The sequence below is a fragment of the Lineus longissimus genome, chromosome 3, assembly GCF_910592395.1.
Source record: "Lineus longissimus chromosome 3, tnLinLong1.2, whole genome shotgun sequence".
Lineage (NCBI taxonomy): Eukaryota > Metazoa > Nemertea > Pilidiophora > Heteronemertea > Lineidae > Lineus > Lineus longissimus.
In genome coordinates, this window is record NC_088310.1 from 27,261,992 (window position 1) to 27,276,865 (window position 14,874).

A 14,874-nucleotide genomic window follows, 5' to 3' on the forward strand; every position below is an offset into this window, starting at 1 on the left:
CAGATCTATGAATACCTTACATATATTCCATCAAATGGTGCAGGTAAAGAATGCACAAATTGCGATTGTGCTTTGCTTTGAGCATTCTTGACGCTCCATGAGGTGAGCTTGGCTGCACTACTATGTGAAGATGAAGTCTTCAAATGCTTCCAACGTAATAGAATGATTGCAGACGACCATGCTTGTTGCCAGGGTCACATGATTCATTCGTCCGCTCGAATAAACCTATTTACCAAAGTGGCCTTTTGCCTTGCTTTTATGAAAAAGAAATTCAGAAATCGAATTTGACATGGAACAATATCTTCAGCAAATATATAATTTAGGCAAGATTTTGCTAGGTGATTTTTTTCTACAGCAATTGTTTCGACGAAAGAAGCTTATTTACATCATTTACTGCAGGTTACAGGTTACATTGGTAGCATCTTCAAGATAGGTTGACTCCAGGTTCTATCAGTAGTGCATTTGTGTGGTTCAGCCAAGCTCTAGTATTGAAATATGGATGACAAGCATAATAAGCTTTATCAATTTTGGTCATGGTTTTCTTAAATTCAAATGTTTGTCAGGTGACGTACGATAGCTTCAAATACTAATCCTACAAGCATATACATTTCCATGCACTGAGCAACGCTGGCTGTCTTGGGAACTAAGCGAATTCGCAATCTTCGAGATGTTCGGTCCAATTCTTGTGAAGAGGCAACCCGCGGTTTAAGAAAAGGCGGCCGGGGTATGGATTACCACCACCTGGTGTGTAACGGGATCTCCTAGGATAATATAGACGCTACAAGCTGATCATACACAATATATTGACATTGGAGGCATTCTTTGCAACAGTAGCTCTCCTTCTAACGTCAGTAAACCTGTGCATTGCTCACGTGATCTACATGCCGAGCCTGACTTGAGAATGTTCATCTATATACATTGATTAACAACTTCATCTGTTCAACCAATTACCGACGCCCTGGGTCCGACGTAAAAACGCCACCGCTTGCTAGAAAATTAGTTAAGATCGCTAAAAATGCTCTCGGATATGCTTATTGCTGACATCAAAGGGTAAGTTTGAAGGTTTAGGTGGATAGTCTGCATACCAGTCGGGCCAGAGAGTCAGGCTGCCGACCGCGCCGGCTGTCGTCTGTCGGTCATCCATGACGTTTCTCTAACCAGCGTTGGTGTGTGGTAAAACTTCAACTTGAGGATAGAGATGTTTGGAAGAAGCTAAGGTAACACTGGGAAATGAAGATATAGCAACAATTAGGATTGTTCTGGTAGCTCGATTGCAAGTAGACGAAGGGTCGGGTATCGTCTGTTTCAATATACACAATTTTTACCATTAAAGCAGGATGTCTCAAAGTCTCAGTTTTCATTTTTACTGTCAACATCACGTTAAAGCATTTCAACTGACTCACAGGGAAACGACATCTGACCCAAAGTTAAGGCGGTGACAAATGAGAGCGTTAAAATACAGCACCACTGTACAGAGGTGTTGTCAGATTGTCACCTCCTTACACCCCATCCCCCCTGAGTTGTTGATGTGTCGTAAATCAATCTGAATCCGGGGGTGACAACTGCCGGGAGAATGAATCAACAAATACAGTTCCAGCTTTCATGCTATAATCATTTTTTGCGACACAAGTATAGTCGAATCGTCCTCTGTCCGTATCGTCACTAACATCTTCCACCGCCATGATGCCAGTAGTGACCTTTGTCTCAAGGTCGTGGGAGGTCATGACCTCTATCGTGCCTCCAGCAGCCACCTTTGCCCATCCTCTGTCTTCAGGGCTCGCGCCGTCTGGCAGAATGCTGTTCTTTGGTGACTTGTAGAAGGTGATAGAAGGGGATGGAGTACCAGTGGCCCGACAAGTGAAGATTACCTGAAAGGCAGAGAAGAACATTTCCTGTCAGAAAGACAACCTCAAGTTGGTTACTCTAAAATCAAACTAAAATGTTTGATTATCTCCAAGGACGGACATGGCAGGAGCAATATTGCAAGATTGCAATACTCAGTGCGTGTATAACGATCCTGGATTCAGCTAGTATGTAAAGATGCATACATGTATATCGCTTCTGCGCTTTCTAAGCGGCCTTGCTCGAAGAATCAGACAATGCATCATCTACTTCAGCCTATTAGACTCATCACACTTACTTTATTTGTGTCGACAAGGTTAAGTTCATTCGGCGACACTTCAGTAAGTTTGACAGGTGTGTAAGGAACAACCCTCATCGGTACAGCGGTAACGCCATCTTTCCTTCCAGCAGAGCAGACATAATGCCGGATCTCATCCTCCACAGCAGCCAAAGGATAGACGTACCTCTTCAAAGAACCATAGTCAAACTTTGCAATAGGTTGCATAAATTGGATCCCAGATCTAAAATCTGGATTGATTTTTGCAAAGACCATCATGAAATCTGGGACAGCGTGGGCAAAGCATTCGATGCAGTTCTCCATTCCGGCTCTGATCGGAACCTGGACCACGCCATGCTCGGTCTCCAAGTCCTCTTTCTTGTTTGGCAAGCCCGAGCATGGACGGACTGCTACCGCTGGCATCAACCTGTCACTGTAGCGGAACTCCGTCATGGCGTACAAGTGAATGAAGACATCTCTCGCTAAGTCATACGTTAACCGACACTGGAAGAAACCTTGGTCGCTCTGGAGCAAGGGATTCAGTACCATTTTGCTGTGCGCTTCGAAGGTACCCTCATTAATCTTTTTAACATCATTTATAACGTTTTTTGCATTCAGGGGAAGTTCCTTGCCGTTTTCGTGTACGTACAGGTTCAAGCGGTCATAGATACCATTCCTTGATACTGTACTATACCATTTAGAGACGGAGATAGGAGACCCAAACAAACGTTCGTTAGACTTTGCAGTGAAAGTCGCCTTCAACTGCAAACGTAGCGAATCCCCGATGTTCTTCTTGACCATTTGTTTAGATATCGCATCGATCCTCACCGGGCTTTCTAAGTTTTGCTTCAAAATGTTGTCCGAACCTAGTAGCATCATCATCTTGATACTTGCACATGGATGGTGGATGGTCATTTCGAGTGTGAACCGGTTGAACTTGGTGTCGTCTGCTGTTACGGCCTTGACAGTCAGGACTGTGTCGTACTCGCCAGAGGTCGGACGGCTCCAGGAAGTACTGAAGTGGTCATCATCTGAATAGAACAAGTGAAAGAGGAGTGAGTTAAAACATTGGTTCCTGTGCCAGTCAGTCCAATATGACTTATTTAAGTGTGTTGGACCGATGCAATATTCCAAAAAGGTATTGGTGATGTTGAGCATGAAACCTTAATTTGCTATGATCGCAAGCTTTAACGTCACACCAAGCACCACAGCCCCAATCAGTGTACAATCTCCTGGATGCGACGTATTTGGTTGTACCCTATATCTCGGGTTTCTGGTACATGTTCGAAGGCATAAGTCATATGACAAACGTAGAAGTCATTCTACTCTCGCGTTTCCCAAAGAACGACAGACACTGAGAAATGGGAATTCAGTAACACTGCACAAATTTACACTCTTCATTCAGTTCACACTCATATGACCTACATACCGATGATGATGGCTGGGTATGACTGCTGTTCCTTCAAAATGTTCTTGAACCAAAGGAATGCTAACGGATATGATGACTTCAGCCTGAGATGGACTTGACCGGGCCGACCGATGACAAAACGGGTGATGTTGAGCAGTTTGACTTCTGGGAGAGTGATGGGCACACCACTGCAACTGTCATCTCGAACAGGCTGGATGATAATCAAGAAAAACTCAGGTTTAGGATAGAATGAATATGATAAGATGTGCCCAGTAGGTCTAGAAGCAAAAGATGTTCGCAACTACATAAAGGTTATGCTCCCATTTTTACTACCACTCATGTGGTATGACATTATATAGCGTCTAAATGTACAGTGAAAGTGGAATACGGTGAATGCCGAAAGCTATATAGTCATGGTGATATTAGAATATCGACAAGACTCTGACCTTTCGGCGGTTTCAACTCTTGAGGACAGTGACGGGGACACTGTTTCAATGTCTTAAAACAAAGGTTACTAGCATACTTACATTTGCACTAACCGAATACAGCGCACACAGAACGAACACTGCTAATATTGTCCTCATCTTGTGCTTGAACATTTCCAATAGTTTCCAGAAGAGTTAAAGCAGACGACAATCACTCCAATTAACTGAGGTCAAACTGTATATGCCTGGAAATGGCATAAATTGTCTGGTATTTATAAACAATCATAAGAATCAACCTCACGAGTAGGATGTGATATTACTCAACTGTGTGTAGATTTATATATGATATCAGAAGCATTAAAGGAAGCATTGTTATGTATGAAAAGATCAGTAGGCCACTGATCATTGTCTCCTGGTTAAGCACTGACATAACACTAAATAAAGAACAAATTATCATTATTTACGTAATATATTATATTCGGAAAACAACTCAAACCACAGTAATAAGCGTGATACAAACTTTAATGTTGACTCAAAGTCATGTTATTCACGTTGGACGACGTACGTAGGCCTACGCCTCGACGACTTAGAAAGCCCGAGATTGAAAATAGTGTGCGGATTGAAACACCGTTACGTTAGGAAAACTGTCCAATAAACTCCAACAACGTTGGCCTACTGTAGAATCAATCTCTCGAAACTGAAGGGACTGTTTTATTACAACTTCGTTATTCCACGAATGCTGCGCGAAAGGGTTCTGTCAGTATATCTTTCGTGCCTGTCTGTCTATTTTCTCTTGCAGCTGTATGTTCTGTTCGACTAAAGCCTTGATCTGCTGTTTCAGGCAGACGAAATCTTTATCCATCATCTGGCACTTGTCCTGAAGAAAAGAGGTAGAAGCAATCAAAGATACACCACAGGGCTTATATGTAATTCAAATGTGGCTGATCAACAAGTCCAGTTTTCGTGTTTTGACCTGAAGTCCTTTACCAGGAGGTAGGCCTAACTAAATGAATCAAAAACATCAAACGCTGTTGGTTTCCATGTCATGCTATATCCAACCATTACCTTATAAAATGGTTCCGACTCTGTCGTCGGCTCCTTCTTCTTCAGTTTCAATTGTTGTTCTAAAGTTCCTTTCTGAGCCTCGACGTCTCGAATCGTCTGCTTCAAAGCCATCAGCTGTTGCTGCAACAATTGTTGACGACTCATGGAAAATTCGAGAATGCTCCCTTCCATGTCCTGGACACGCGATTTCAAAATGGCGTTATCATTTTCAGCAGTATAAACTCTCGATTTCAAGTCATCATTTTCCCGTTCAAGAAACTCGCAGCGATCCGAGTAATTGTGGAGCTGAGTCTGTAATATTCGTTGCTTGTTTTCTTGCTCCTTGCAATGATCATCCAACCCTGCAGTTACAGAGAGAATTAAAAGCAAGAATTCCACAGTTTTTCCATAAGACGTCAATGACGAAACTCGACAAGAAGAGTTGCAGGATAGGTATCATGAACCTAACCGACAATGCCAACATTTGAATTTTACAACAACGGATGCCCCCAGTGATGAAGGATCGTGCATCTCTGATTAGGCACTACGACTGTAGGTCTCCCTTAACAAAGTGGTAAATGGCGCTTATGGCTTCAGGCCAGGCTTACCCTTTTTGTTATCCTTGAGACACGCTATCTCCAGCTTCAACAACTCTATCTCGTCCATCAGGCTACATTCACTATTCGTCTTCTTGGTCAGCTGCTTCTCCAAGTCTCTTATCGTTTCTTTGTGTTTGTTGATGGTTTCGTTCATCGATACCTTAGAATAGACACAACTTGCAAAATTGATCCCAGGCTCCCAATAACAAACTTGCAAAAGACGAAGTCGTGATGCTAGTGTCCACCACTCTCCCCAAAGAATGTGTCACGACTCCCTGACGATTTGATCCAAACCACAATGTCATTTTCTTCATTACCTTACAATCAAAGGGATCAACCCCTCGTTTCATGAAAATAAGACTCCATAATCGCAGAGGAGAAAGCTAAAAACGTTTTGCTGATCTACGACGGCTGTGACAGTAAGTCACAGCCTGTCTGATACACCATCGCTTTTACATTTGGCTTAATGTTCAATGCTGAGAATGATGCCGGGTTTCTTTAAACGTTATCTTCACCTACCAGATCTGTTTTGAGGTGCACCCGGTAATCATCAAATTCGTTAAGCTGCATCTCAACGCTGCGCATACGCTTTCGTTGTCGGACTTTCTGTTTCCGGAGATGTTCGATGAACGCCTTTGCAACAGCCAATTCATTCTTGAGCGTCTCAACCAAACCGTCGTCTGCTATTTTGAAGGAATCGCTTGTTCGATTCTGCAATTAGAAGAAAATCAAATCATGGTGGATACACGCCAGCTTCACGTTATACGAATTGGCTTAAACCAGGTCTGAGATCCTGCCGAATTCTCGCATTATGCCTCAAGCCACAGTCAGTTCGCCAGGCTCATCGGTGATCGTAAGTCCATGACCTGACCTGCTTCACCAAAAGCGGCTTTTGACAAAACCTGTCGTTGTTTATGCGCTAGCAAAGTATATATCAATTCTTACCAGTTTTGCGTTTTCCTCCACGTCACTGTCGTCTGTCCCCAAACAATCCCCTTCTGGTAAGGATTCCATCCTTTCCGACATCTTCTTCAGCAACGCCCGTCTCATGACGTCCGCATTCTTGTTGTTGACCAAGTCCTCTGCTGGGGAGTCTGAGTCTGACATGATTATGGAACAATGTCGCTTTCAAATTCAACAGTTAACTTTCCATTCACCAAGTGCTATTCCCAATATTTGGCAAATACAGCAATATTAATCTTTCAAACAAATCAAATCCATCCTATGATAGAAAATGTAATTGTTTTGTCTAATTTGTGCATTGACGGTCCCTGACATAGAAAGGATCAGAAGTATGTTACAGTCCTGCTGAAAGTGTGAATATGGATAACCAATAATTATGTAGGTCGGTCAAAAGCAAAGACTGCTGTACCGCAATATCGAACTGACTATTACATTGACCGATTAGCCATAATAATAAACCTTTCTAATAGTTTTGATTATTTCACCCAAGGAAGCAATACATTTACATCAATCTAATTATTGATTCATATATGGTCTGTGACAAACAAAGGTATATACTGTTAGTTTGTAGCATAAGTCTGTTGGTCGACACGCTCAAATATACATGGTCATTAGGAAGTATGGACCTTTGGCTACGCTTCCCCACTCTTGGCAACCAAAGACAGTATAAGTTGCGGACTTGTGCAAAATCAGCAGCAGCATTCTTAGGCCTATGCCTTAGACATAAATATCACGGTTTATGGAATTCAAACAAACCATAACCAAATATATTACACTCCATATCGATACAAGGCATAAATAATTCACTTGTACTGGAGGAGAATAAATCATTAATGTGTTTTATGTCGCGACCAATGGAAATGATGAAAGATGAATGCGATTGGGAATACTGCTTTGAAAGTGAACTCAGTCAGTGGTGTAAATGACGCCTCCTTGGAACTTAGACACATCGCGACTCCAGACTCCACATGCCTACACTTGTGTTTTTTTGCAACCTGAATCCCACACCATCTCGCACACAAGTTGTCCCCGAGTAAATGATGATGAACAAGAAGAGGACCAAGAAGGAGAAGGAGGAGGTTACCTACGGTCTCCAATATTCTCGTAGTTGATTGTGACATGCTTGTCCTCGTCGTATCTCCCCTGTTCGTGGTAGAAGACCACTGTTCTTGTTATCTTTGGTATTGCAGGACCAAAGACAGCATAGCAATGGTGTCTTCCAAATGGCTCCAGTGAGAGCACGTCACATCCACTATGGAGTCTTCCAAATGGCTCCAGTGAGAGCACGTCACATCCACTATGGTGTCTTCCAAATGGCTCCAGTGAAAGCACGTCACATCCACTATGGTGTCTTCCAAATGGCTCCAGTGAGAGCACGTCACATCCACTACGGTGTCTTCCAAATGGCTCCAGTGAGAGCACGTCACATCCACTACGGTGTCTTCCAAATGGCTCCAGTGAGAGCACGTCACATCCACTACGGTGTCTTCCAAATGGCTCCAGTGAGAGCACGTCACATCCACTATGGTGTCTTCCAAATGGCTCCAGTGAGAGCAGGTCACATCCACTATGGTGTCTTCCAAATGGCTCCAGTGAGAGCACGTCACATCCACTATGGTGTCTTCCAAATGGCTCCAGTGAGAGCACGTCACATCCACTATGGTGTCTTCCAAATGGCTCCAGTGAGAGCACGTCACATCCACTATGGTGTCTTCCAAATGGCTCCAGTGAAAGCACGTCACATCCACTATGATGTCTTCCAAATGGCTCCAGTGAGAGCACGTCACATCCACTATGGTGTCTTCCAAATGGCTCCAGTGAAAGCACGTCACATCCACTATGGTGTCTTCCAAATGGCTCCAGTGAAAGCACGTCACATCCACTATGGTGTCTTCCAAATGGCTCCAGTGAGAGCAGGTCACATCCACTATGGTGTCTTCCAAATGGCTCCAGTGAAAGCAGGTCACATCCACTATGGTGTCTTCCAGATGGCTCCAGTGAGAGCACGTCACATCCACTATGGTGTCTTCCAAATGGCTCCAGTGAAAGCACGTCACATCCACTATGGTGTCTTCCAAATGGCTCCAGTGAAAGCACGTCACATCCACTATGGTGTCTTCCAAATGGCTCCAGTGAGAGCACGTCACATCCACTATAAAGTTTCAGCAAGTAAACGAAATTACCTATATCATCTACGATAGATATGAATTAGTAATAAAGCAATTTTAATATGAATTCCATGATTTTTATTAAAAGTTCTGATAATGTACATGTGTAATTACATGACGTGAGTCAAATTGAGCATAAAATGTTTGGCTAGTATTAATAGACTGAAGTAACATGGTGTCTGTGAGATACTGTGTCGATGCTTATAAGCGAGTTGAGCAGGGTCTGTCACACATGCCTACTGCAAGTAAAATGGGCCTTTTGAACAGCAAGGCGCCCATTAACAGGCTTAATTGCGTCGACATTGTATCGTCTTAGAATAGCTAACGCTAATACATGACTGAACATGTCCAGTGAAACCCTTTAAGGACGAACGCCTATCGATATATACATGTATATAAATACAACCCCCGTCTTTAAGGATACTTAATGTAACTGTACTGTGAATTTGATGCTTTTGAACAACTAGGCCTAGAAGTCTAAATAATCTATAGCGCAATCAATCATCAGAAAATCCATGACAACCTTACAACAAAGGGAAGGATGTCAGAATTAGCCAAAATTTTTTCTACTCGGAAAGTCATTGTGTTTTTTATGTTTTCGTCATGAACCTAACTGATATGTTCAACAGCTCTAAACTAGTATGGAATGCTATGAGCAGCTGCAAGAAGATAACTCCTCCGTTTTGTGACCCTGGAATGATTCAATATCAAACACACAGTTTTCAACCACACATTCTTCAAAATTTTTACGCTCAATTTCTGAAATGTCAATGAATATCTCAAAGGGATTTGGGGACATAAATATTTTGTCTCAAAACTCTGCCATGCACACCAACAACCTGAAATACATTCATTCTAATTGTTATTTCTTCCAAAAGAATTTCCTGACATGCTCATTAGATCTGCACAGACATACTCCTCTAAACTCGCTATCACCCTGACAGACAGTCATTCAAATCACCGTAAACATATTCTCACTGCAATCACACATACACAATAATCACCATACATGTGTCCACCACCAAGAAGTTGTTGGCTGACGGGGTTGATTGATCAATACTAGCAGAATCCTTGTGGGAGTAGCATCCTTTTATCCTTATATGGGTTACTAAACAACCACCCACTGCCAAAACTTAGGCCTAGAACTCAGCCGAAAAATGTCTTTTTACCCCACAATTTTTTTCAAATTTGTTAATTGATCAGACAAAGAAAGAGCAAAAGTGAAACAAAATAGCGAATTGCTTGCAAATACATAATATTTCAATGATGCCCTTTAACTATTCCATCGTTAAAGGGTTTCGACATTCCAACATGCTTATAACACTCAACAATCGGTCAAAAGAAAGGAATAAAAGTAACCTATTATGTAAACTCCGATTAAAATTTAAGCAATAGTCTAATTAACAGACCACTTATAAAAGATCACAGTGTTATACCTAAATCAAGAATATACATAAACTAGTTCAGAAAACGTATAAAATCTGAAAAATCAATGTAAAGCCAATGATGGTTTTTCGCCACATTAACTTTTTTCATATTGTCTTAAATATGAAATATCTCTTCCGAGTACGTGGCAGAAATATCCAAGTCCTCCGAATAAAATCATCTATTGCAGCCAGTCACATCAGTTGGATTCAATCTCAACTGGCAGTGCACTGGTCAAGGTCGAGAACAGCCATCAATGTGGTTTGAGTCAATTACGGTTTTGCTCGGTTGTACCATTGCAGAGCACCAGAGTTAACTATATTTTGCTCTGTCAGCTGGGTTTCTCTACATTGCTCCACCAAGATGTCCCTGAGCTGACAGGAGAAGAATATTACCAGGCATCAGCAATTATTCAAAGAACTTGGACTCCTGTAACAATCGCTCTGATATATCATGCTCCAACTGAGCAACAAACAGCAACTCAATAGCTATTGACTAACAATTGAAATGTTTCTTGGGCATACTGTTTGAGCAATAAACACGAATGAAAACGAGACATTTTCATATTCTTCTCGTCCTAGCAGTTTGCGGGAACATACACAATACGAAATGTGAAAGACCCCAAGATGACCATTTTGATAGCTAATATAGCATTTACACTGAGTAAGAGAAATAGACTCTTGTAAAGTTACTTGATACTGAGACTAATCATCTTAAGTCTAGGGAGGTCTGGTAAACTTTGTTACTTGTGTTGGTACTATAATCCCCATGCTTCTTTAGTACCTCTCATTTTAGTCTCTCATTCGTGGGAGGGAATAAAAATATTTACAGTATTTTGTAGTATGAAGTCATTTTCAGAAGGACCCTGTTTCCCTCATGGAACATACATTGGTAAATGAGAACAGTTACAGGAACAAGTTATGTGAGCATATGCATGATAAATGGTGGGTCCCGCTAAGTATCAGGCTGTACATTATGCAATATCATAAAGAAGAAGTGGTATTTGACTCCCGCAGGATTATTAATATGACAATTTGTGACTCGCTCTACCAAAACTAGGCGCTTGTCGCTTCTGAACTCGACAGGTTGATACGGACTTGTTGTTCATTTCCCTATTGTAGACCTTTTGTGAAATCTATTACAAACTGATTTGGTCACATTTCACAAAAGGTCTACAATAGGGAAATGAACAACAAGTCCGTATCAACCTGTCAAGTTCAGATGCGACAAGCGCCTAGTTTTGGTAGAGTGGGTCACATTTATGATAGTACAAAGTAATGTTATTTTTGGAGATAGTGACAATCTAATACTGAGATAGTAGTTTATTCCGTCACTGAAAGGTGTTCGGTGCTATAAAATCCTAATTTGACCCCCGCTCCATTAAGAATGAAAGTGAATGCTTATTAGTGTAGCTATGGAGAAAGCTATTATCATCAGGTGTTCAAAAAACATCCAATTAATGAAAAAGCCCTTATATCCTAGATTCAACAAAACAGGGCAGTTCTATTAATGATGCCTGCATCAGTAGTACACTACATACATGTTCATTCTAGAAATCATACTGTGACACTACATGTATCAAAATGCCGCATGGTGTGACTAAGCACTAATTAAATTCATCAGGCCACCAAAAATTCATTCACCTTTTTTATATACAAAGCACTCTATAATGGTATAACATTCTCAATGTGCTTATACTTCTTCTGCAGCCTAATCCAGAAAACCTCCTCTAGAAACCATGGAGCATCGACACAGCGCTTCACTTGGGCATTTCAGGCCAGTTCAGAAGATAGAGTGACGCTGAGATACCCTTACACTCTGCCACTGCACTCACAATATCATTTTGGGACCAGTACTCTTCACTAATCAACTCGTTATGGTGTTCAGAAATCAAGTCATGAGCAGTACTCAAAACATCCACAAATATTATGAAGTCATCATGATTATCTATAGTGGCAAGATGAAAAGCTTTCTCATTATGCAATGCATTATGTGACGACATGACATTTTATCCATGCTTCTTCCAAATCAAATTGACACTTTATTAATTCTCACTGATATGAATTGCTATGTGAATATGATGTGGTCAATGATTGAGCCGAAAGGTTCTCCTATATCTCCCAATCCTTAATCTACAATGCGTGGCCAAATCCTGATGTAGTATACCACACAAGGAAACAATTTCTCTTAGTTTACGTTGTTGATTACATTGAAAAGAATGAACATTTTTCTTTCTTATTTTCAATGTATCCTATACCTGGAGAAATCAAGTTCCAATGCAATGAAAAATGCTTATGTGGAGGTCTGTTTCCTTATAGTGGGCAGAGTATACAATATATGATTGTATGAACTTGAAAAATTTACAATTTGTGAAAATGTGCAGTCGGAATAGAGTTTCCCATGGAACCATGTTGTAAACTTACCAAGCTTTAGCAAGCCAAAGGCTCCAAAGAAAAATGGATATTTCTCAAAACGTAATCATGTAATACGAAAGAATGGCACTTTTTAGAATTACTTTTAAAACTTTAACATTAACAAGATAAATTGAAACCAGGTGAAATCAATATTTTAGCTATCTCTGGTGGAAATTAAATCTTTCTAGACCAATTCAAAACATCTCTTAAATGAACCAGATCAAGGTGAGCCATGTACCATTAAATTACCTTTCCCAGCAACCAATCGTAGCTATTCCAGCCACAATTTCTGTTCCAATTCCTACTACAGTGCACAGCAAACCAAGAGTTCATGGAGCTTAAAGTTGGCAAATGTGCTCAGTTTTGAGTGTCGGTCCATTAAATATTGGATTTATTGATGAAATCAAATGGTTAATGCATTGTAGTTCAAATTTTCTAGCTTTTTATGTTCATAGGCAATAGCGACTATTTCATGGTTTACATTACCTATACCTCAATCTGTAACAAGACTTAAGAACCTAATCATTGCATAAATTTAAATAAATCACAGATACCTTGCGCTTCATCTGGGCTTCATGCTATTTACAGTGGAATTATAACCAAAAATAGTAAAAGTCTTGTTTTTTTAGAATGTCCTTTGCAGAGTATATAAGAGCAATTGCTCTGAATCCATTGGGAATAACCATGTTGTAAAAGGAATTTGTCAATCGCCAAAAGTTCTTGGGTGACAGCACCTGATGAAAAAGCTCTCAATTAAATTCACCCTTCCAACAATTATGCCTCTTTATCATCAACTCACAGGTCATCATTTTGAATCATTCCAACAGTAACAATTACTTAGTGGTTTAATTATCAAAATTCAATGAAGATGGCAACTCTATACATTGGTCCTCAAGTCCTACCATAACCACAAATTCTAAAAGCTGGCCGAAACTTTATTTAACGCCAATCCTTTTCATTGTTGACAGACAGGATGAAATCACATTCATACACAACCATGAGCATTTTGCTAAAAGCTATAACCTTGTACCAACAAGTGTCTGTGGCTGATGACACCCAGATTCAGGGTCAATGGTGGGAAGGTTATTACGAAAGGGTTGTGTAAGCAATGACAAAACCATCCAGATAAACACTTCCAAGCCTCTAAGTTCGCTGCAGTACCCCCTTGCAAAAGTGAAGGGGTTTACAGTGGATTGTTCAAATGTTTACAATTCAGTCCATTCAGTAGAACGAGAAGAACGAACAACCAGGTAGCAGCCAGCAGATCACAAAATCAGGACAATGTTAAAATAAGACAGAATCACAAAAGTCATTGCTATAAATGTGTTGAGCTAGGTAGGCTGCCGTGGCGTTTTCCAGCCGCAGGGGAAGGAGTTCGTGACCGGCTCTGCAGCCTATCACGTGAAATTTGCAGCGGTGTGCGCTCGATCCTTTCTCTGGATGGACTGCGACTACGACTTTTGCGACTTCCTGTGCCACCACGATGCTGGCGACGGAAAAGGTCATCTTCGCCAGGAACAGACAGGAGATTGTCTCGCTGACGTTGATTATGTGCCAACTCTAGCGTGTAGTCTTTCATCAGGTGAGCAATTTGAGAAGCCTGAAAAAAGGAAGGATGCCAAATTATGATCGAATATGCTTAGACATGTCTAGATATCAATTATAACAATACATCATTTTTGGATGGATTTTCAGTGCAAACCGAGCGACGCTAAGATGTGCCATGGTATCGTATTAGCTTCCCAGAGGTGAGACAAAAAGCCATGATATTGGTATCATAGACTGTTCACATAGGTATGCTAATTCTTACCTGTGTTGTATTGAAGATGAACTTAGATCCCTTCGTCACACTGCCTATAATGACCATCAGGCTTTTTAGTGAAGGACTATAGCTAAAGATATCCCCGTAGTTGAAAGAGGCAAGAATTTTCTGAAATGATAGAAACAGCATGAGATGAGGCCAGCATGGTGAACTTGGACAGTTTGACATTAAGTCCAAAGATGTAACAGTGTGCTAATAGCTTACATTGGAAATGGAGATGGAATCATCTATCACTTTAAATCAAAGATCGGGAATTCTTAACGACACGAAGCGAGCTTAAATTGAGTCAAAACTTACTGATCCTTTGACCTCCAGCAGATGAAACCCGTGCTGATTAACAGCAAACCACAATGTCTTGGGTAGGTTCGAGGCATGCGTTTGCTGAAAATACAAATACTTGTTTCAGTAAAGCTCTCTCCCTATAAGCCCAACACCTCACACTCCTGTCACCGAGTTAACCAGATTGTATGACAAGTTCTCCATCTTG

The 14,874-nt window shown here is 41.0% G+C and overlaps 3 protein-coding genes across 3 annotated transcripts in view; all 3 read right to left on the reverse strand.

The window, feature by feature from the left end:
- Positions 1–302: 302 nt before the first annotated feature.
- On the reverse strand, positions 303–4,186 carry LOC135484500 (uncharacterized). The gene is made up of 4 exons (XM_064766030.1): positions 4,055–4,186; positions 3,549–3,738; positions 2,141–3,150; positions 303–1,868 (listed from the first exon to the last, which is right to left on the reverse strand). The coding sequence occupies exons 1-4, from the start codon at positions 4,124–4,126 to the stop codon at positions 1,539–1,541; spliced, it is 1,602 nt and encodes a 533-aa protein (XP_064622100.1). The 5' UTR covers positions 4,127–4,186; the 3' UTR covers positions 303–1,538.
- Positions 4,187–4,700: 514 nt separating this feature from the next.
- On the reverse strand, positions 4,701–6,702 carry LOC135484883 (hyaluronan-mediated motility receptor-like). The gene is made up of 5 exons (XM_064766579.1): positions 6,541–6,702; positions 6,115–6,306; positions 5,605–5,755; positions 5,018–5,358; positions 4,701–4,829 (listed from the first exon to the last, which is right to left on the reverse strand). The coding sequence occupies exons 1-5, from the start codon at positions 6,700–6,702 to the stop codon at positions 4,710–4,712; spliced, it is 966 nt and encodes a 321-aa protein (XP_064622649.1). The 3' UTR covers positions 4,701–4,709.
- Positions 6,703–11,234: 4,532 nt separating this feature from the next.
- Positions 11,235–14,874, reverse strand: part of LOC135484511 (unconventional myosin heavy chain 6-like) — a 156,636-nt gene continuing 152,996 nt past the window's right edge. The window contains exons 38-40 of the mRNA XM_064766069.1: positions 14,685–14,768; positions 14,376–14,495; positions 11,235–14,165 (exon numbers count right to left, since the gene is read on the reverse strand). Coding sequence (XP_064622139.1) covers positions 13,881–14,165; positions 14,376–14,495; positions 14,685–14,768 — 489 coding nt within the window. The 3' untranslated portion in view covers positions 11,235–13,880. The remainder of the gene's footprint in view (positions 14,166–14,375; positions 14,496–14,684; positions 14,769–14,874) is intronic.

Coding starts and splice junctions, on each gene's coding strand:
- LOC135484500 (XM_064766030.1), bottom strand. CDS start 4,126: ATGTTCAAGCACAAGATGAGGACAATATTAGCAGTGTTCGTTCTGTGT. Junction 3,151..3,548: donor ATACCCAGCCATCATCATCG/GTATGTAGGTCA, acceptor TGTTCTATTCAG/ATGATGACCACTTCAGTACT. Junction 1,869..2,140: donor ACCTTGTCGACACAAATAAA/GTAAGTGTGATG, acceptor TCTGCCTTTCAG/GTAATCTTCACTTGTCGGGC.
- LOC135484883 (XM_064766579.1), bottom strand. CDS start 6,702: ATGTCAGACTCAGACTCCCCAGCAGAGGACTTGGTCAACAACAAGAAT. Junction 6,307..6,540: donor TGGAGGAAAACGCAAAACTG/GTAAGAATTGAT, acceptor TTCTAATTGCAG/AATCGAACAAGCGATTCCTT. Junction 5,359..5,604: donor TCTCAAGGATAACAAAAAGG/GTAAGCCTGGCC, acceptor CTGTAACTGCAG/GGTTGGATGATCATTGCAAG.